At 39.1% G+C, this 21,168-nt stretch overlaps 1 protein-coding gene across 1 annotated transcript in view; it reads left to right on the top strand.

Moving 5' to 3' along the window:
• col27a1a (collagen, type XXVII, alpha 1a) overlaps positions 1–19,007 on the top strand; it is a 71,471-nt gene extending 52,464 nt beyond the window's left edge. The window contains exons 27-61 of the mRNA XM_075455292.1: positions 1,476–1,529; positions 2,131–2,184; positions 5,428–5,481; positions 5,688–5,732; positions 6,442–6,486; positions 6,780–6,833; positions 7,906–7,959; positions 8,287–8,340; positions 8,430–8,483; positions 8,597–8,650; positions 8,780–8,887; positions 9,006–9,059; positions 9,184–9,291; positions 9,398–9,451; positions 9,569–9,622; positions 9,798–9,854; positions 9,958–10,011; positions 10,099–10,152; positions 10,269–10,322; positions 12,440–12,493; positions 12,788–12,895; positions 13,143–13,250; positions 13,415–13,522; positions 13,614–13,667; positions 14,788–14,850; positions 14,935–14,988; positions 15,075–15,110; positions 15,220–15,237; positions 15,342–15,377; positions 15,465–15,491; positions 15,624–15,674; positions 15,783–15,951; positions 16,033–16,142; positions 16,235–16,453; positions 16,572–19,007. Of these exons, the coding sequence (XP_075311407.1) occupies positions 1,476–1,529; positions 2,131–2,184; positions 5,428–5,481; positions 5,688–5,732; positions 6,442–6,486; positions 6,780–6,833; positions 7,906–7,959; positions 8,287–8,340; positions 8,430–8,483; positions 8,597–8,650; positions 8,780–8,887; positions 9,006–9,059; positions 9,184–9,291; positions 9,398–9,451; positions 9,569–9,622; positions 9,798–9,854; positions 9,958–10,011; positions 10,099–10,152; positions 10,269–10,322; positions 12,440–12,493; positions 12,788–12,895; positions 13,143–13,250; positions 13,415–13,522; positions 13,614–13,667; positions 14,788–14,850; positions 14,935–14,988; positions 15,075–15,110; positions 15,220–15,237; positions 15,342–15,377; positions 15,465–15,491; positions 15,624–15,674; positions 15,783–15,951; positions 16,033–16,142; positions 16,235–16,453; positions 16,572–16,718 (2,481 nt within the window). The 3' untranslated portion in view covers positions 16,719–19,007. The remainder of the gene's footprint in view (positions 1–1,475; positions 1,530–2,130; positions 2,185–5,427; positions 5,482–5,687; positions 5,733–6,441; positions 6,487–6,779; positions 6,834–7,905; positions 7,960–8,286; positions 8,341–8,429; positions 8,484–8,596; positions 8,651–8,779; positions 8,888–9,005; positions 9,060–9,183; positions 9,292–9,397; positions 9,452–9,568; positions 9,623–9,797; positions 9,855–9,957; positions 10,012–10,098; positions 10,153–10,268; positions 10,323–12,439; positions 12,494–12,787; positions 12,896–13,142; positions 13,251–13,414; positions 13,523–13,613; positions 13,668–14,787; positions 14,851–14,934; positions 14,989–15,074; positions 15,111–15,219; positions 15,238–15,341; positions 15,378–15,464; positions 15,492–15,623; positions 15,675–15,782; positions 15,952–16,032; positions 16,143–16,234; positions 16,454–16,571) is intronic.
• Positions 19,008–21,168: the final 2,161 nt, after the last annotated feature.

Consider the following 21,168-nt stretch of genomic DNA (forward strand, 5'->3'; position numbering starts at 1 on the left):
TTTATAAACAGTGGCATGTAAGACTACATTATTTATATATTTTTAGTTGACCCAATAAGAGAGAGCTGCAGGAGGAGCGCTTTATTATGTCTACCTACTGCAGCTTTAAGGAAAACCTGAGCTGTCATCCTAAACTAAATTGTGTCTGTTATTCCCATGGGAATTTCCAGATTTGTGAGTTCAGGTCAATGAGACTATGTCAAAGGTGAAAAGCGGCACATCACCCCAGTGGGCTGCATAAGATCATGTTTTCTAAGCTGTGGTTTGGCACTCAGCAGGAGACATATAACTGGAAAAAGTTTTAACACTTGCTTAAACAAAAAAGGGAGGTAATGGACCCCTCGCAATGATTAAAACCCTTTTTAACGGGATTTAATTGCTACCAGATTTGCTGACTCATCTTAAATGCTACTGAGATTTTCTCAAAAGGAACAAGGAAAGAGGATGTCAGGCATCCCTCCATAGTTTGCCTTTAGTCTTCAAGATCTCAGCATAATCCTTAATGTTTTATGGCTGTTACTCTACCCTGCCACACACTTACCCTCCTCTTTCAAACAGAGCAAATGGCTTCTCTATCGTGTGTCTTTATCTGTTATGGACCATCTAACATATATGACTGCCTGGAGTGGATAACAATTTAGTCATCACTCTTCTGAAACAGAGAGAGGTTTCCTGTTGGCTCACTTCACCACTGACACACACTCAGACACACACTTCTGAAGAAGTTCTCTGTAGGCTTGCCTCTTCAGCTGCGAAACAGAAACGGACCCTTTGGAAAAGATGGCATCATACAAAGTGAAGGGAGCTGACCAGCAGACATCCATAGCTGCGAACAGAGAGGACATACTGTAGGCATCTAGGTTTTATTCCTGTGGCCACATGACATCAGAGCTGCCCACTGTGCTATAGGGTTGCAGACTGAATTAACTTTATTGTACTCAGATGTTCTGGTTAGTGGTACTGTACACTCCTCATTATACAGTTATGCTTTTACAAATGGTGTGGCCAGAAATTTTTTTTATTGGAAAAGTCCAATAAAAAAAAAGAGAGAGAGAAAGGCAGCCAGAAGTGGTATGTTTTCTGATATAAAATCAGCTCCTCAAGCTGTCCTCAGACATTTCTCTCCCCATTTCCTAGTTACATTAAATGTGCTTTCCAGTCCAGAGTGTTTCTGCAGATGTTTGCTCGCACTGCCAGTGTGTGTGAAAGGAAGACAGTCTGTTGGCTTAAACAAATTCAGTGCAATTTCATGAATTTGATCCTTCTTGTCAACACTTTGTTAATAAAGTCACGTTTGGAAATTTCTCTTTGTTGAAACTTCTTTTCAGTAAATGTAATGATCAAACCAAACAAACTCCTTAATGCCATTACTGTTCCCAGATCATTGGTCTTTATATGTGATAATCATTTAATCAGCTTTTGTGTCAGTTTGTAATATATGTGTTTTTTTGTGTGTGTCTGTGTACATAAAATAGGGTCATCCTGGGATGCCAGGTGAAACTGGACTTTCTGGCCCACCAGGAAGACCAGTAAGTTACCGCTGTTTTGCACATTTTGCAGATTTTTTTTTTTTTTTTGCTCAGTCAGTATGCTCTACCACTGTTTTACTAGCTATAGTTTTAGCAATTGTAAGATAGTAGAAAGGATAGTATGTAGTACTAATATTCCATAGTCTGCTACAGAAGTTTTCTGAGCATTATGAGATCTGACAGCCTCCTGCTGAATCTGCATTACCCTTCTGTCAGTCAAACACCCAACACCTACAACCAATTAGAATCTGCCACTGCCCCCTCTCCCCTTGCTGTGACTCTACTCTGTCTATGCCTGGCAGAGATCAGGCCCAGCACCGGTTTGCAGTGGGGGCCACTGAGCCACCAAAACAAATATAAATATAGGGCTTTGGGGTGCAGCAGGACAGGATTCCAGAGCGGACCTTTTAATTGGTGTGAGTGACAGATCTAACAACAAACCCCATAGTATGTTCCTGAGGTCAGGCTGCCCCCCCCCCACCAGGGTCAATAGCCAGGGGGCCCTGTAGTCCATGAGTGTAAACCTTTGTTTTATCTCTCCTTCCCTTTTTCCTGCCCCTTACTTTCCCTCTTATCCTCTTTTTTATCCTTTGTTTTTCAGGGCCCTTCTGGTGCAACTGGGCCAACCGGTACCAGAGGACCTAAAGGCTTGCGGGTAAGCTGAGGTTTCGCGCCAGTTGTTTTTGCTGTTTAGGTTATGACTGTTGTTCTGCAGGCATTGTGTCATAGTCCCCAGCCTGAAAACCAGATCATAAACTTGGCAAAAGAGTGTGCATATGCTCTGATGTGTGTTTATAGGAGCTATGTGCTGCTGGTGTTGATGCACTGTTGGAAAACATTAGTGGGTGAGCATAATTGGGAGATGTGGAGCTGCCTCTAAACTGATGTCACGTGTGTTTAATGGGTGCATGCGTAGCACATATGAAGGTTCAAAGTCAAGAAATGAGCCTTTTTCATCCTGCTGAGATGTTCATTATAACCGCTGAAAGAGCTCCAAAGAGCTTTTTTGTTCTGCACAAATCTAACAATGGCTACTAGCTGTGGGAATGATCCGTTGTCTGTCCAGCTACACAGTTTCCATGTTGGTTTAAAAATGTGACCTGGTTTTTGTGGCTTATCAGGAGGAACAGGATTTTTAGGGGGATTAACAATGGATTTTTATCAGCTTTTTGCAAGTTTTTTTATCATCCTCGAGCGGAAAACCCTTTTTAGAAAAACACTTTTAGATCTACAAAGCTACCGTCTTGTTTTTCCTAAATGTGCTAAATGTTTGAATGGACATTGAGATAATGGTGAAAATTTAGATTTTACTACCAGGATTACTAGTTTTAGCTTCCTCATTTCTCATTTAACATAATAGTACACACATTGTGTACACATTTCATATTCTAAATGAAATCTCCAAGGAGCACAATAACATTACACATACATTAAACACTCTCCACATGTACATTAATCTTCATCATGTTACTCTATGTTGCAGTTGCAGCACTAATACAGTAGATGGTATGGAGCTTTAATCAACTACAAGTTTTGAAATTGTCAATTACATTGAAAATTATCGGCGGTAAATCCTGTTCCACAGATTTCTGGTGCATTTGGGACAAAAATCTATCAAACTAGACGCAAGACCATCTAACAAAGGAAAACTAATACACTCAGACGATACCAGTAGCAACACAGATTTGAGAAATTTTGTCCTTGCTGTCTCAATAAGAGTGAAATCATGTAAGAATCTAGAATAGTATGTGAAGGAGAAAATGTAGGAAAGCAGGTAAGATCCAGCTGGAGTTGTCCTTGGATAGATATCCGCAGAAACATCAGAACAGATAAGTAATGTTGCTCATAAAAAGAACTTTCTTCTGGAACGACATGCAGCAAATAAATTCTTTGAATTTATGTTTTTTATTAGGGCTATTAGGTGCACTTAAAGTGAGTATAATGGCAATCATGAATTTTGAGGATGACATTGACTTTAATGATGTTACCATTCAATTTTGCTTGAGATATCCCCACTTTTGCTTCTAATATTATACTCATGGGATGTGAAGATCCTGTCATTTTCGCCTTTAAAGGTGAATTTAATGACTATAATCCACTAAATCAGCTGGAGAGATGGATTAGCTAGCGCTGAGATTCTTTATCTGAAGCGTTCATTGGAGATGGGCTTTGCTGGCGTTGGCCTGGGCACACTTAAATCTCAAACTGTGTTTTCAGTTAATAATAACGTCAGCAGCCCCTTCTGCCAGTAGACATGCCTCATTACTTATACTGAGTAGTCCAAGAATAGAAACCTGAATGCTGCAAGTAAACAACAGATGGTACCAAAACATACATGAGCTCTGTCCCAGCAAGAAATGCTGTTCTCTGTTCTCACCTTTTTAATGTAATAAAATTACATGAAAATAAGGTCTAGGCTGAAATGTCTGCCTGAATATAACCTGTAAGCATGAAATGAGACATTTTTCGGCTGAAAACTCTTACACAGATTTTTACACCATGTTTTTTAAATGGTAGCTACTTGGAGGCACTGAGACTTGATGTTGACAGAAATGCAACATCTGTCTCCACTCAGATACAAGGATTGAGTGTTTTCTAACTTGAAATATTGTGGAATCTGAGAGTGCATGCTGGCATCAGACCATAGGAAGTTGGTGGCACTGCGGTTTTTTTCTCTGTTTTTTGAGTCTGCAAAAACTATTTAAACTTGTTCAAAGTGTGGATGTCAGACGTGAGGAATCGCCAGTCTGACTAGTCATGTTCTGTATCTAATAACGTCCAATAAACAAATCTCCGGCTAATGTTTTCCATGTTGAAGAGCATATTCATTCCATCATCCTCTCCCTCTAAGCAACCTGTGATTATTATTAAGGTGGTTTAAATCAAAATTGGTCACGTTGATTATTTTAAATTCGTACTCCTGTTATTAATTTTCTGCCTGTGTCTGAAAAGGCTTAAACACTTATGTTAATATCTAAGTGTCTTTCCATGGTTGGAATCAGTGAATGGAACATTTTCTCTACACATCGGCTAATCAGGCTATGTAAACGCAACCAGTGGGTAGCAGGTACCCCAGACAGGAATGTTAATGAGCAGTGCTCATCCCGCTCTTTGTATAATAGGCTTAGAGCACTTCAGCTAGTGGTGTTTTCTATGGGCCAAACTCCCACCGCGTACGGTCATCAATCGCTCAAACAGCAAGGCTTCCTTTGTTGCTGTGTCATGTTCTATTAGATTTTTCTTTAAATTGTTTATTATCCTGAGAAGTACAGCAGTTTAAACAGAATAAAAAACACTTATTTACAACCAGTGTAACATGAGTTTGACCTAAGAATTTCCCCATTCCTATCAGTCAGTCAGCATGTTGTCAGTTTCATTGAGCCAGCATCTTCCAGAGAGTAGATGAGAAACTTGTCTGTGTGCAGGTGCAAAGCAGATGGACTGTATTGGTCCACTGCCTGGCTCCCATTTATCATGTCTGCTCACTGGAGTAGGAGGCCTTAGATTAACCATGTTTGACAGTTGCACCCATGTAATCTAAACAGGCTGACTTTTCTGTCAGTGTGTGTTGAAGTGTGAATTATATGTATCTGTATACTGAATCTATTACAGCATTAATGCAAGTCATAGATCAATGCATTTTTCTGACACGTGTCACCCAATAGAGGCTGTTTCTTTTACATCAAGCCTTTTACATCTACTTTTATAGATTAGATAACATGCTTTCCTATTTTTCCTGATAAGTGTAGTTTAGACGTTGCAAACCTCACACAGCCTTTGCTGTGTAGTTGCTGTTGGTGTCACGCTATAGAGCAATGTTTGTTTACGGCATGTTGTGGCCGTCTGGCAGTGTTACAGTGACCTCTGTTGGTGAAGTGACAGCTGTCTTGTGTTTCAGGGAGCGATAGGGCCTGACGGTCCAACGGGAGAGATGGGGTTAGAGGGCAAGACGGTAGGTCACAAAGTCAAATTATGTAGATGAATGACATTGAAATAGCATAAAATGTGTATCAAAAATGTTTTATTCTTCACGCAGAACCCTTAAATGGGAAAAACTGTAAAGGAAGCTGTGTGTTTTCTCCTTCTACTTGAATGGCAGGAAATGTATAATACAATAAATTGACACTGGCTATCTCTCACCCTTCCCTCTCTCTACAGGGTCTTGATGGTCCTCCAGGAAAAATAGGTTTCCCTGGATCACAGGTAAAGCTCTTGGGCACCTCTCTACTTTGTCAGTCCTCCTTCTCATATATTTGTTTGGCACTTATGTTCCTTTCGAGGGGTAAAACATCAGCAGGATTTAGAAGAAGAAAGAAGAAAAAAAACAAAGTTATTTACTGGTTTTCTGCAAACTTCTGGCCAGATTTAGATATAAAACGATTAAGGATTGAGTTGCTTTGCTTTGCTTTTTTCCACTAATTGATTGGATTTGAGAACATTTACTGTGGCTGCACTTAAACTTCTACAAACTATGCTTCACTTTTAAAAATGTTATGGCATCTGTTGCTGATTCTTCTGTTTTTATTTTCAAAAGGTTTGTAAATCTAACAGAGGAGTTTGCATATTAACTTCCAGGGAAGTGGAAAGATTTTGAATTACATCAATGGCAGAGAAGGAGAGAAAATATTGTACATAGAAATGGAAGCCACAACATCACACGGCTCCAGCTTTTGTCCCTATTATGTTTGAAGATCAGATATTCTCCTCATGTGTCGATATTGCATAAACAACAAATATTGATGAAGAGCTTGTCTACAATAAACCATAAAAGTCCATGTCACTTTATCTGATAAAATGCTTGGATCAGGTTTGAACTATTACTTTATAAAAAGCACAGATTTAGCACTGATGACCACTGAACTCATTAATCCTCTCTTTTTTTATTCTTCTGTTTTTCATCTTGTCCCCCCAGGGAAAGATTGGAGAGCCAGGAGAAACTGGGCCAAAAGGTTTTCCTGTGAGTTCCTTACCTTCAAACTATGAACAGTATACATATAATATAAAAGATTATCAGACAGAGAAATGATTTGATACATTAAACTCTGTGTATACTGTATTATTTTGTTGTACTGTTTTATTTTACAGCGCATTGTGGAATCTTAAACATATTGTATTGTTGACACCTTCAAAAAACAGAGGAAATTAGGGCTAAGTGTAATCAGCTCTGGAAAAACTTTACAAGAGCCATGTGATGATATGTTAGTACCAACAGTACCTGTGATCTAAGCTCACTGATATTTCTGTCCTCAGGGAATCCAAGGGCCTTCTGGACCTCCCGGGGACAAGGGAATAGCGGGCGAGCCGGTATTTCCAGCATTTCAGACATTTATCTGCCTTTCTCCTAATCTTTATGCCTCCTCTGTTATATATTGTTTTCCTCAGATCTCTCAGTTCCATCTCATTCAGTTTCTATTTTGCGGCCCATTCCTTACAATATTAACACTCCTCTTATCAAGATTGTCCTATGTGGCTTTATAAGATTCTCTTTGGTATGAAACAGCAAACCTGTTCACTCTGCCCAGTCTTGTTAATCCAGAGTGTAACAGCCAGGGGGTAGTTTATGAGACATATATTTGAGCTTATTAAAGATATATTTGCCTGTATTAAATGTTTCCTGCAGAGCAGCCAGAGAATTGTCTCATCCTGCACATATTTGTTCTGTGGTGGTGAGAAAGTGAGCTGCAAGTAAAATGGGAGATTTTAGCCTTTAAAAAGAGATGCCCTAATTGTAGAAGTAGATCTAAATATTGCATTAATGAAAACAGTTTTCAAAGATGATGATTTTGTGAGTTGTTAACTGAAGAAGAAGCATAAATAATGTGTCAGTTTGCATGCGTGCTGAACTTAGCTTACCCTATTAGAAACAGGCCCCCAGTGCCTCTTTGTTTTCATTCGTCTGGAGGAATCACAGGCTGATATTCTCCTGTTTCCTATTAGATAAAGTGGGCATCTCTTGCTTAATGTCCCATGCACTAAACTATTTCCCTGTGCAACTGCTTTCACTTATAGACTAAACACTTATGTCCTGTTCTTGTCTTCCTTTGGGCATGCAACCAGGAATGTGAATAAAAGACCACAGTTGTATCATTATTATTGTTTGGATTAAATGCGAGTCAACAGGGCAATTATCATCATTCACATCCACAGCGGTCAATAAGTAATCATGGTAGAACATCAGTGATTTAGAAGTACGTTTAGCAACTGCATTCAGAACCAAACTGAGTACAGATGGCTGGCAGATCTATTTGCAGTTGGCTCAATCACAATAAACGTTCGGCAGAGATTTCCTACTTTTTGCATAAATTAAACTAAAGCTGATTTTTATTCGACAGTTCTAGTATAATTATTGCTCAAGTACCTGTCTTGTCACTTATAGGGACCAGCTGGGCCACCTGGGACTGTAGGACTGTTAGGAGAAATTGGTCAAAAGGTGAGCAACATTACAAATACACTCACGCAAATACTTGTGCATGTGGTTAAACACAAGGATGCATCCATACTCCACATGTCTTGATGTTAATCTGCACAGACAAAAAGGCTATTGTGAAGACTAAATGACCAAATATGTGACATGTGTTGTTTAGCTTCTGCCAGTGGATCAATAACAGTCATTTCAGTTTTCAGTCTGAGCTTTCACATTGCGATACTTAAAGGAACACACCCTTGATACATATATCATATGTGATGCCACAGAGTATTTAGCGCTTCATTTTTGACCAAACTCATTCTGCATTTTCCTCTCTTCATCTTTTAAAAGGGTCCACCAGGAAAAGTGGGTGAGCCAGGGCTGCCGGGCGAGCTTGGGGAAAAAGTGAGACATTGAAATTTGCTGTTTTACCTGGGTGTATCTTGTCAGATTCAAGGATTTAACCCAAGGTTATTTGTGTTTTTAAACAACAGGGAGCAATTGGACCTGCTGGGAACATCGGAGAGCAAGGTCTGATAGGACAGAGGGTATGCTCAAAATAACATATATTTTAATATTTTGAATAAACTATCAGATATTAACCTTTCCAGTTGGAGCCACTGTTGATTTCATGGTCTCGTGTATGTATTCCTGTGTAAAGGGAGAGCCAGGCTTAGAGGGAGAAGCTGGTCCAGCTGGTCCTGATGGAACCAAGGTGAACAGTTTCTCTATGATATTCTTGATGTTGAATAATTAGTCTATACAGGCAACAAGTCCAAAACACAGCTGCCGTTTAGGGTATAGAATATTAAGCAGAGACTTCTTTTTGTGCACATATGATCAGGGTGAAAAAGGTGACATGGGTCAGGAGGGTGACAACGGCGAAAAAGGTGAAATTGGGCTAAAGGGAAAGGAGGGTCCACCTGGTAGTCCTGGACTCACTGGCGTCAGGGTAAGTCGCCTGTCTTTGTGCTGAAGGTCACACGCACCGTGCCGTAAACTGACCTTTAGACTCTCAATCTCAACCTAAGCTTTTTCTTTGTGTTTTTTGTTCATTTTTTTTTCCTTAGGGTCCTGAAGGAAAGTCTGGCAAAATTGGGGAACGAGGCAAACCAGGGTCAAAGGTATTATCATCAACATGATCGCTGAAAACAGATAACAGATCCTTTGATAACCTCACAAACTCCGAAGGATTAAATGGAAATTTGTTGCTATCAGCTTTCCTGTAACTTCTTTGTGTATTTCTAGGGTGCAAAAGGCCATCTGGGTCACCTCGGAGAAACTGGGACCGTGGGAAAGACTGGACCGCCAGGTTTTGTTGGGCCAAAAGGGTCCAGAGGAACTATTGGACATGTGGTAAAGTGGAACGGTTATGATTAAAAAATATTCACTTGAAGTGCAAGGTCTTGATTTGATATTATGTAATTGGTAGTGTGATTGACGATGCCATTTGTTTATATAGGGTGCTCCTGGTCGAATGGGTCAACAGGGGGAACCCGGTCTTCTAGGTTATGAGGTATAATCACTTTGTTAAAGGTCTTTGGACATGAGTGGACATTATTAAACTAGTCTGTCATGGTTATTTGGTGTAGTCATTTTACATAGCATGATTTCTGGATGTCTGTCATCACAGGGCCATCGGGGACCACAGGGCCCCATGGGGTCTCCAGGACCAAAAGGTGAAAAGGTACACCTCATTCACTTTATGTGCAACATTGATCTTCTCCTGTATCTTTACTCTGATGGTCAGTTTGACCCCAGCGTCAGCCAGTTGTGTCAGGTGGTAGAGCCCAGAAGCTCAAAAGCATCAGAAGTTTGTGTCTTACATGAAGCATTCTCTCTGTTCTGATTTGTATCTGCAGGGTGAGCAGGGAGATGACAGGAAGGAAGAGGGTCCCCCTGGTGCTCCAGGTGACATAGTAAGACACGCTTGACTTACTTGTCTTCCTCCCTTTGTTGTTTGTCTTCTTTTACAGGAACTGAATCATTTGCAGTTAACTCACACGTTTCCTCTTTTATCAGGGACCCCCAGGTGACAGAGGAGAGAGAGGTGAACCAGGGGACCCAGGGTACAAAGTAAGCACCATCACTCCTGATTATTTCAAAAGAATTTTATTCAGTTGTTTTGTTTTGTGGGGTTAATATTCAGCTGTACCATTTAAGGGTCAAATTGGTGTTGACGGAGAACGAGGTAGACCTGGAGCTCCTGGACAACCAGTGAGTGTCAAAAACATGTGATTTCCACCCCCTGTTCTGGTCTACACGTACAAAACTGGTGTATTTTAACACAGATTGTTTTTATATGCTTTCATTTACATAACTGTCAATTTCAGGGGCACCCTGGGCCTCGAGGGCGGCAAGGACCCAAAGGGGCTAAAGGAGATCAAGTAAGGATGTCAATATAAAAGCATTTGTTTGCTGTGTGATGTAGAGGGCGTGTGTGTGTGTGTGTGTCTAAGGAATTACAGTTTGATGAGTCCTTTTTAGTGAGTGCATTGGACTTGAGGGTTAGAATACAAATCTATTTATGGATATTGTCATACATGTTTAAAGTACTAGCGATTCAGACTTGAGTAGAAGTACAAGTACTTTATCAAAAAGGTGACTTGAGTAGAAGTAGAAGTGCTCTTTAAGCACCGTACTTAAGTGGAAGTACTAAAGTATTAAACATGTTTTGTACTTAAGTATTGCAAGTAGTTTATTTTTAAAATTACTACTCAAGTACTGAAAGTAAAAGTAAAAGTATTGTGTAATGTAGTTATTAAAGAAATCAGTCGAAAGTTTCAAAATCAAATTGTTTATATTATTCAAAATGTTTGGCTGTAACAGCAGTACAGCGGAATGTACAAGAGCACCTTTAAACATTGAGCTTAACTCTTTTGAGCGAAAGAATATGTATTGGCAAGTATGTCCCTACCCCCTTTAACGCATCTCCCATCACTTCACACATTACACATTTTCTTTTCATCCTTGTCATTTTCTTTCAACTTGTCAAAAAATCTCAAGGCCAGTAGGCCACATACAAATACAAATGTCATGTAAAAACAAAAAGTGATTAGAACACCTGAAAACACTGGGCTTAACTCTTTGTGAACAAACAGATCAAGCATGTCCCCTCTCCATTTAAAGCATCCCTCCCCTCTCTTCCCTGCTTGTGCTTTTTTTTCTCTACAACTTTTCCCCTTCTTAAACTGTGTGCATGCTTATGTGTCTCTCTGTGTGTGTTTGTATATGTATGTTTGCGTGTTTGTATGCGTGTGGGTGTGTTTGTGCATGAATGAGTGTACGTTTTTATGTGTGCATTTATAATAACGAGTAACGATGCAGCACATAAAAAATGTATCGGAGTAAAAGTACTAAACTCATTGAAAATATGTACTGAAGTAAAAGTGGAAGTAGGAGAAAAAAATAATACTCCAGTAGAGTACAGATACAGCATTTTAGTACTTAAGTAGAGTAGTGAAGTAGTTCTACTTCGTTACTATACATCTCTGGATATTGTCTAATTGGATACAATTTTGTAGGGTTAGTACTTTTGCTATTTCTTGTTTATGCATCTGCCTGTTGTTATTGTTGGTTTATGCGTTTGTGTATGTATGAATTTGTGTGTTACAATGATGTGATGTCTGAAGGAAAAGCATTAGTAATCCTAATCCAATGCCCAATCCTAACCTGGATTGGCACGAACAGTTGAACACTTTTAAATTGGGCAATGCTGCAACAAGAAAAATTAAAGCAAATCTGATAAAAAAAATCTGTCCATTACTAGTAATACTGGCAAATGTGATCAATAAACCTCAAAAAATATTTGCCAAAAATGTTAATTTGTTTAGGTACAGAAGATTTCCTCAGAAAAAGAAGTGAAATCACCAACCACATACTTAAAATTCAAACTTGATGGTTTTTAATACTTCCTTAACAAACCTCAAAAAGTGTAAAAATATGATACTTACTAAAAAAATAACTACAGCTACTTTGAAATGAGTTGTTCTGTATAATGAGTACTCTAACGTTTAAGTATGTGTAAGCGCTGCTACCTCAGTCCTTAGTTTTGAACTACTATACTATTTGAATCTCCTTGAAACATTTTTGTGTTGTGGTGTTATTTTTACTTCAGCAAAAGATCTGATAACTTCTTCCACCACTGCGTGCTTATATAGGATGTATGCTGAAGTTGTTGTGAGAGCTAAACTCACATAAAACAACTATATTTGGCTGACTTTACTGACATTTAGGTTGAGGAGTTACACTAATAGCAACAGGTCTCATGCAAGGTTAGGAAAACTACCTAATATTGTACATAATCAGAGGGATCGAGTGGTCATCAACTATCCGGAAGTTTCATTCGTGCAATATTACAGCAGTATTGTGTAGTTAGTTTCTGTTTTGGTCTGAGAGTAAAATGGCATGCAACTTTGAACACATTTCAGTACAAGAAGGCACTAGTTGATCAAAAATAATGTGCAATTATTGAACAATTGAAATCCCTTTTCTGTATTTTCAGGGCCAGAAAGGCAAAAAGGGTCAGTCAGGACAAAAAGGAGCCAAGGGACCAGAGGTATGATATTTCTTTTGTGCATCCAGAATCACATTATTGCACTATAATGTTTTATTATGGAATTGATTAGGCTTGCAAACTCCCTGCTGTCAAAATTTTTGTATTCATGACACATATTTTTGGAAATCAGAAAAAAAAACAAACATAAATGTGTGATAATGTAAAAAATGATGTTGAAAGTGATGTTTTTCTTTTGTATGTGGAAACAGATTTAAATGATGCATCAGAGACTGGTATGTAGCAGACACTCATGCTCACTCTAGTTATCTGATGAGCCTTTTGTTCTCCCCTCAGGGTGGGGTTGGTCCTCCTGGTCCCAGAGGCGTGGTGGGCCCAGAGGGGCCGGAGGGTGCGCCCGGGGTGGATGGAGTCCCAGGAAAAGATGGCAGTAAAGGCATGCCGGTGAGACTTCTTCACTGATCTGTTGTACAGCCGCCCGTCTACAGAACTGCTTAGAAGTATTCATTTTTATTCATCATTTGAATATGTTGGACAGACCAACAACTTGATGAATTTTTTTGGACTTCTCTGCCTTGTTTGTCCTGCAGGAAGCTCATTGAATCATTAAACCAGCGAATGAACCAGCAGTTGGATTAATTAATTAATTAGTCATTTTAATGCCTCGCTCTCTTTCTCATCGTGTATCAAGGGGGAGCATGGCGATGATGGGGAGGCAGGTCTTCCTGGTAAAGCTGGTGCACGTGGTAAAGCTGGTGTTATAGGACTCCCGGGAGATCAAGGGGCCATTGGACCAAAGGTAAGAGGGCAATAAAGTATGCTCAATAGCATCTGAGCTAAACAATAAATAGAAACAAAGAATTGCTGAAGTTCTTCTGAGTGAGCGGTAGCTATATTTATAAACTTAGAAATGAAGCATACAAGCTCTGTATTGGCATAAATGATCATGACGCATGTCTTCAGGGTGAGCAGGGTCTTCGAGGACAGAGTGGCTCTCCAGGGAAAAGAGGCTTCAGAGGTGGAATGGGATCACAGGGGCCACAGGGAGACCAAGGATCTAAAGGACAACCTGTACGTAGCCGGAAATACAGTATATGTTAACAAAAAGTATACTGAGAGTGAGATCTGGAGTATTCTTATCCTTGATTTATTTCTTGTTTAGGGCGATTCAGGGGTGCAAGGTTTTCCAGGAATTCTGGGAGAATTTGGGCCACGGGTATGTTTCAGACCAAAGAGCAACACAATCTTCCACATTTCTAATGAATATAAAACAAACAAAAGTTACCTAATGCTGTTAAAATATGTGCAGCCATTGGAGCCGTTGAAGCCCAGCCTTGTGTTCTCCATTGGATGATAGAAATGTTCTCATTTTGTGTGACCTATGCAAGCAGTTTATTTTAAAAGTTCCATTTTTCATCACAAATCGTTGTAGTTAATCCCAATAGCACTTCCATATGGGTAAACAGCTACAAACACGTGCAACAAAAAACAGTTAAGATGTCAATTTGAGAGGTAATGAAGCATTAAATGAGCCATTTTTAAGCCTCATTTAGAGTTGTTTCAGCTCCGAGCAGTTTGTTTCACCACTTCTCCCTTAATAGAACTAATTAAAGCTGGTGGAACTTTTCTAGAAAGTTTCCACAAACAGGGCTTCTTGCTTCTGTTTTTGCATCATCTAGATTTTGCAGGACATGGTCTATTGTATTGACAATAATTGCATGTTTGTTTGAACAAGCGAGTCAGTGTTATTAATATATAACTAAATATGAAATGTTACACACAGTTTAAAGCCTCCAATGAATGTATCACTATTTATAGAAGAAACTTTAAGAGCTGCTCCTTACAGCTTCTGCACTTTGGGTCTAAGTGATTCCAGTTTGCAAGCTCTTTTCTCCTGTCACAAGATCCCATTTATGAACAACCAACTTTCATGATTTCTCTCACGCCCTGCTTGTGGATTACTTCTTTTAATCTGTCCTGGAACAGTCAGTATCCAGGAATTTCAATAATAGTTTTGTGATTTAAAACGCTAACACTGCATTCATCATGCATATAAATACGAGACAAAGCTTCTTTCCCATCCAAAGAACACATTCCATCTGTGTCTTGTTGAAATGAGAATAAAGACGTATTGTGTTCTATTAAAAGCACAACAGTGAACCTAAGGCCATACTCTTATAGGACAGCTGGAATCACTGCGTTCAATAGGCAAACAGTTAGTTGATGTCAGATGTCCCATGATGAAGCAAAGAAAAATGACACTAAGTATCACAGCTTCAAACAGGTGTACAAAGCATGTCATGAGTGCTTCAAATATTTATTGCTGCTGTTTACAGGGGTCTTCAGGAGACTTTGGGCCAAAGGGCATACGGGGACCAAAGGGACCACAGGGTGTAATGGTGAGTGGATTGATAACGTAGAGTAGACTGGGAAAATGCACTGCAGCCTTATTTTACACTCAGATTTTTGTTTCTCTCCTACAGGGCAGAGGAGGAGTCGCTGGCCCTGTGGGAATTATAGGTCCCCGTGGAACTGTGGTATGTCATACTTGAAGTAAGCTTTCACATTTGTCTTCACTGTTATACCTAAGTACACTGACTGCATTGTGTACATCTACTTATAGGGTCCTCGAGGAGAGAAGGGCAACCATGGGGAGACTGTGAGTCTTGTTTTCAGTTTTTTGTTATTACATTGTGTGTATTGTATTTGAAGAGTGGAACTGATGACGATATTTGGGCTCAAAATATGTCTTCTCTCTCTCCGAACAGGGATTTCAAGGTCCAAGGGTATGTTTGTATAGAATTGTCTTTGTTTGTATTGTATTTTACAGAGGACACTTCAATGAGAGCGTAGAAGTTCATGAAGTATGTACATTTCTTTTCTTTATTAGGGGTCCCCTGGACCACGTGGACCCCCTGGACTTCCAGTAAGTTTTCCACTGTTATGGGTTAAACCACATATATAACTTTATGGTGCAAGAATCATTGTCTAAGTAATTATTTTCTCTCTTTAGGGTCCCCCAGGTGTCCCTCTGTCATTTGTAAGTCATGTTACGTTTTCTGATTTCATTACATGTAATAGGTCTTCAGTAATAGGCTGTAATGTGTTGTTCACTAAGTTACTGTGGCACTGATAATAGAAGTAAAAGTAAGATTTTATTATTGTACAACAGAAAGAAGATGGTCTTTTGTTTGTTGATCCACCCACCCCCCGCAGGACTGAGGTTAGTTGAATATGATTTTTCTTTGTAGTATTTTGGTTTTGTATATGTTGAAACCCTACAGACTTTTGTTTGTTTGTTTGTTTGTTTGTTTTTGTGTTTGTTCTCTAGAATAAGCCAGTGATGGACCTGCCAATGCTGGACCAGGGCGCAGAGATCTTTAAGACCCTTCACTACCTCAGTAACCTGATCCAGAGCCTGAAGAACCCGCTGGGCACTCGGGACAACCCCGCCCGCATCTGCAGGGACCTGCACAGCTGTGAACAGAAGTTAAATGATGGTGAGGGGAAATGTTGTGCTGGATACTGGGATGGTGAGCAAATTTATTTTTAGTTATCTAAAAGTTATCTCTTTTTTTTAGGCACTTATTGGATTGATCCCAACCTGGGTTGCTCATCAGACACCATAGAAGTCTCTTGCAACTTTACTGGAGGGGGACAGACTTGCCTTAAACCAATAACAGTGACCAAGGTATACAAGACACAATGGCAACCGTATTGATATTCCACACATTGGCACAAAACAAACTTGTTAATCCTAACCCTAACCCTTCATGTTTGCAGCCAACAGTCAGTGTTGGTCGTGTCCAGATGAACTTCCTGCACCTGCTGAGCTCAGAGGCCATTCAGCACGTCATCATCCACTGCCTGAACGTCTCTGTTTGGAGGTCAGCTGAGAATCAGCCAGTTGCTGAGGAGTCTGTGAAATTCAAGGCCTGGACTGGGGAGGTGTTCGAGGTGGGAGGAGAGCTTGAGCCTGACGTTTTGGAGGATTCCTGCTGGGTAGGAATAAGATACTTTTGAATTATATCAAAGCAGAATTCAGGCTCTCATAGTATTCCAAAATTAGTTATTGAATAAGATGTACCTATATGTTTTATGGTTGTTTTTTAACTTCCAGATTAAAGATGGGCGCTGGCACCAGACCCATTTTGTCTTCCATTACTTGGACCCCACTTTGCTCCCTGTCATCGACGTCTACAACCTCCCTAAAACTAGTCCCAGCTCACATTACCATCTAGAAATAGGTCCGGTTTGCTTCTTGTGAGGGCCACAGTGTAAGTTGAGCATGGAGGATTGGACGGCCGCCCCTGCAAGACACATTAACACAGGCGCAGGGACCAAAGCAGGCTTGAAATCATAGCCAAACACTGTCAAAGTGAGAATTAGCCACCACCCCAAAACGGATCCCGCTTCAATACCAAACTCCCGTTGGACTGCAGATACAGAGGGAGGAAGCAAAAGGGCAAGGGTGTACAAACAGGAGCTGAAGAGGAGCAGGGGAGTTCTTGCACTAATGGCTTCTCAGTACAGCAAAAGCCTCTTGAAGCTCCTCAAGAAGGATATCCACATGGGCGCCTTGAAAATAAAGGCCACACAATGTCTCCAGAACATTAAGTGAAGGGAGAGCAAGGCCACGTTCAGCAGCGGACATTCATAGTAACTTATTGTTTTTTTTTTTAACTGTATACAGTCTGTATACTGCGTGTATTATTTTTTTTAAATACCAGAAATACAATTCTGTCAACAGAGAATTAAAGCAATTGGAATAATGTTAATGTACATATATATATCTATATATGTGCTCTATTATTTACTTTTATACATGTATATCTTATGTAAAGAAATAATCTCTTAAGTGCAATAGAAAATGAGAAGATAATTAAATATTTGGATCTTATATGGAAGGATATTTCAGGGGTACCAGTTTATTTGCCTTTGGTGCTCATCTCCTCATGATCTTGCTTAGGTTAAATAATCCAGAAAAACACTTGTTTGCTTAAACTGAGCAGAAATCGCATGTATGTTCACAAGTGCCAGAAATGAAAGATTTCAGTTTCCTCCTTGATGTGGAAGAAATAGAAGCAACCATTCAGCTCTCAGTAAAAGGCCACAAACCAACGCATGCAAGCTGTCCACATGAAGTAAGTTAGTGCGTTTGATACTACTTGCAGAAGTTATTACTCATCTGTTATTGAATCGTATGCCACTGATGTTTGGGGAGGTTTAGGTGGAGATTAAATGTCAGATTGAGGAAGAAGAAAAGTATAGAGCTCTAGTTCTCAGTAGTGTTTCACTAAATCCTCTCTAACTGTGGATTATGGCGCTAGTTTCTTGCTTCCTCATTTATGATTAAAAATAGAAGTATTATTTTCTAATGAGTGTCACCCACTCTATTTACGGCAAACAGACTACAGGTACAGGCAATCCTTAGAGAACTGAGCCATGGGAGAGAGGAGAGTGGGTACAGGAATCAAAATAAAACCTTCATCTTCTATCCCTTCCTCACCCTATTGCATGGTGCTAAGTAAATTACCTAAGGTGCTAACCATAGTGCTGATGTACACCACTTTGCTTGAATATTCTGTTATGTTTATAGTGCATGCTTGCTTAGACTTATTAAAGTCCATATCAGTTATTACCATAGCTTTCTAATGCACTATAACGGTAATATCCCATCGAACGTGATGTAGTTTCCAAATGCGACCCTTTTTCCTTTGTTTTTCATAACTTTTTATTTGTTTGTTTAAGGCTGCAATTTAAGGAGATGCTTACTCTAAAGGGATTGTTTTCTACAGATGATTATTAAAACTTAAGACAGATTTTTTTTGCATTTGTATCCAGTATAAATCACAGGGTTTAAAGTATTTCTAAGAATAAGGTTTTCCTATTTTCTGTACAAAGTCCCCTTCAGTTGTTCGTAATATTTTAGAAACTAGTGGAGATACTTTTAATTAAATAAAGCATTTCTTTGTTGTAGCTGGACACAAGTGTGTATAATTGTGTAAACCTTGCTGTATACAGTGGATCCCCTCTTGCTAATTTAATTGTTATTTAAGGTTAATGTGGTTGCTGACTGAGCAAGTTTCTCTTGGTTGAATTTAAACTACTCTTTCTGACAACTTTATATATCAGTTATCCCAACTGGTCTTGGAGTTTATAGATTTTTTTTATGTGTAAATTTGGGGCTTTTATTTTTTAATTTTAATTATGTTGTTTTTCCTCTATGATAATCAACCATGTACTGTAACAGGACTGTGCTATACTATAACTTGTGTTTTAAGGAATTATTCAAATATGTGAAAATTGTTTCTGCTTTTTGTAAATCTGTTTTTAACCTTAAAACAAGCTAAGAATACCTCACAATTAAACAAGACTTGGAGCAAAGATTTTTTGTTACATTTATAATTAATGCCTGCTTGGAGATATCAGTCAAATACAGCAAGTCATCATCATCCAACTCTGAATAAGACCATTTCTGGTGCATTCATCTTTTATCTGTCTACTCTTTATTCATTGTTCAGTCTATATTTGTTCAATAAATACTTTTAATTTGTGTGTGGATTTGTTCATTTTTATTTAGATTACTTGAATCACCTCAATCATGATAAAAAAAAACATGTTGAATAAAGAAACTGAGTAGTTAAGGTCATATTAAAAGAAGAAACAGGGGTCACATTTAGTTTACTTTCATATGTTTCCACTCTAAAGTTCTTAATGGTGGAGCCCTGAAAATGAATTCAGAATGGTCAGTCCACATGAATGTTCACATCTAAAGACAATGTCAATTTTTCACACGGTGACATACAATGTAAACATCATAACAAACATAATCCTAGCATTCCCACCAGAGCATAGGCTTCTGAGATTCAAAAGACAGCTCATGCCCCAATACATTTTACAAGCAGTTATGTGCCAAGTGGATGAATCGGGGTTTGTGACGTATGTAAAGTACGTGTTGCACCCAATGGCAAGATGAAACAGTTGGGGGACCCTTGTGCAGCAGTTCACAGCACTGCTCTTATGCTGGAATAATACATAAATAAATAAAACTAATAAAGAATATGTATCATGTAAGCATGATATGAAAATAAAATATGAAGAAAATACATTTTAAGCAACAGTGCCCACTGTCCCTCTCCATCAAAAAACTGCTGAGCGTTTACTGAATTTGAGCAAATCCCCCAATGTATATATGCAATAGGTCAAATAATCAAAATAAAATGATATGCAGAACATTGACACTTCTGGGGAGCATTGGGGATCTGCATCTCCAAGCTTGTCGTTGTATGCAACGTCTGGCTGGTAACCAACCCAAGTCTGGGAGACTTCCATAATATCGGGGAGGGTGCTTCACAGAAATGATTTTCTGTCATAAAAAATGTAATTGAGTGTAGAGACTGTATTTATGGGTTATTGAAATCTGAAAATGACCAAAATTGGATCATGGGTTAAGTGGGCTGAGCTCACTGTGCCAATATTCACTTTGAATGCTTCTAATGAGCTAACTGTTGACCTGCCATCTGCCATAGAAAAGCTGTTGCTTGTGAAGTGTCTTAACTGCAGACTGCTGCTGCTCAGGGGCCAGTTACAATACTGCGTGATCGTAAAGCATTTTAATTGTTTTCGTTTCCATTTTGCTTTCCCCCAAGACTGACACTGGATTATATTCACCCATGTTGGGTATGGCCATTTCTATGTTTAAAGTGCACAAGTTCATGTTGTTGTATGTTTATGCTTTACTGGCTTGTATGATAGAGACATTTCAATGGATGTGCATCATGGCAAAGCACTTTCACATTAGGTGCGATGTTTTCTGACATTTATGTGCCAGAGTTCCAGGAATCCTGCCGTCTATCCTATCCCTTACCGTAGCCTTATCTCTGGTTTGCAATATCAAAGGAAAGAGTAATGTCATGGCAATGGCAGCTTTATATCACTATCAATAATGTCTAAATCTCATGTGCTTAATGTACATAAAACTTGAGAAAATTAGCAATATATGATACATTTATGCTAAAATATAGACAAACATAAACATATATGCATATCAATAGACATAAATGCATATACACAGATGTTCACATACACACATTTGAATATGCAGACACAAATAAAGTGTAGGCGTGTGAGAATAGGAAAGTTTATAGTTTAGTTTAATGTAGACTCAGTTGTAACTGAAACCTGATGGGATTATTGACCATGAGCAAGACAAACTGTTTTTTTTTTAATCTCATTTGACTGTCTTTGTATAGGTCTTAAAAAGCTTCAAGGTACGTGCTGCTGAGATGACATTAACCACATGGTGTCGCTGTTATCCTGTGAATGATTCCATTCGCGCTGAGCCTGCTGCTTTACACCAAGTCACATGTTTGACAACTCACTCCCTAACCTTCCTAAAAGAGTGGTAAAATGTACAGACTACGCAGGCATTAGAGTACACCATGTTTACTAAATGTTGTAATCAACCCTCTCCTTGGAGCCAGTGTTAATTATGGCGCAACACGCCCTACTTACCACACTCATAATGTTGAAGGACATTCTTGTTGAATATGTGAAACAAACTCTAGATTTGTGCAAGTTTCTAGCCATTCTATGAGACATACAAGATTATTTACTTGGATTTTGCTCAAGACAAAGCCAAAATCGGTGCCCCTCTTTGCAAAAACAGTGTTGCATCGCCAATCTTTTTTTTTGTCAAGAAGACCTTCAACTCC

Source organism: Odontesthes bonariensis, chromosome 22, assembly GCF_027942865.1.
Source record: "Odontesthes bonariensis isolate fOdoBon6 chromosome 22, fOdoBon6.hap1, whole genome shotgun sequence".
Taxonomy (NCBI): Eukaryota; Metazoa; Chordata; class Actinopteri; order Atheriniformes; family Atherinopsidae; genus Odontesthes; species Odontesthes bonariensis.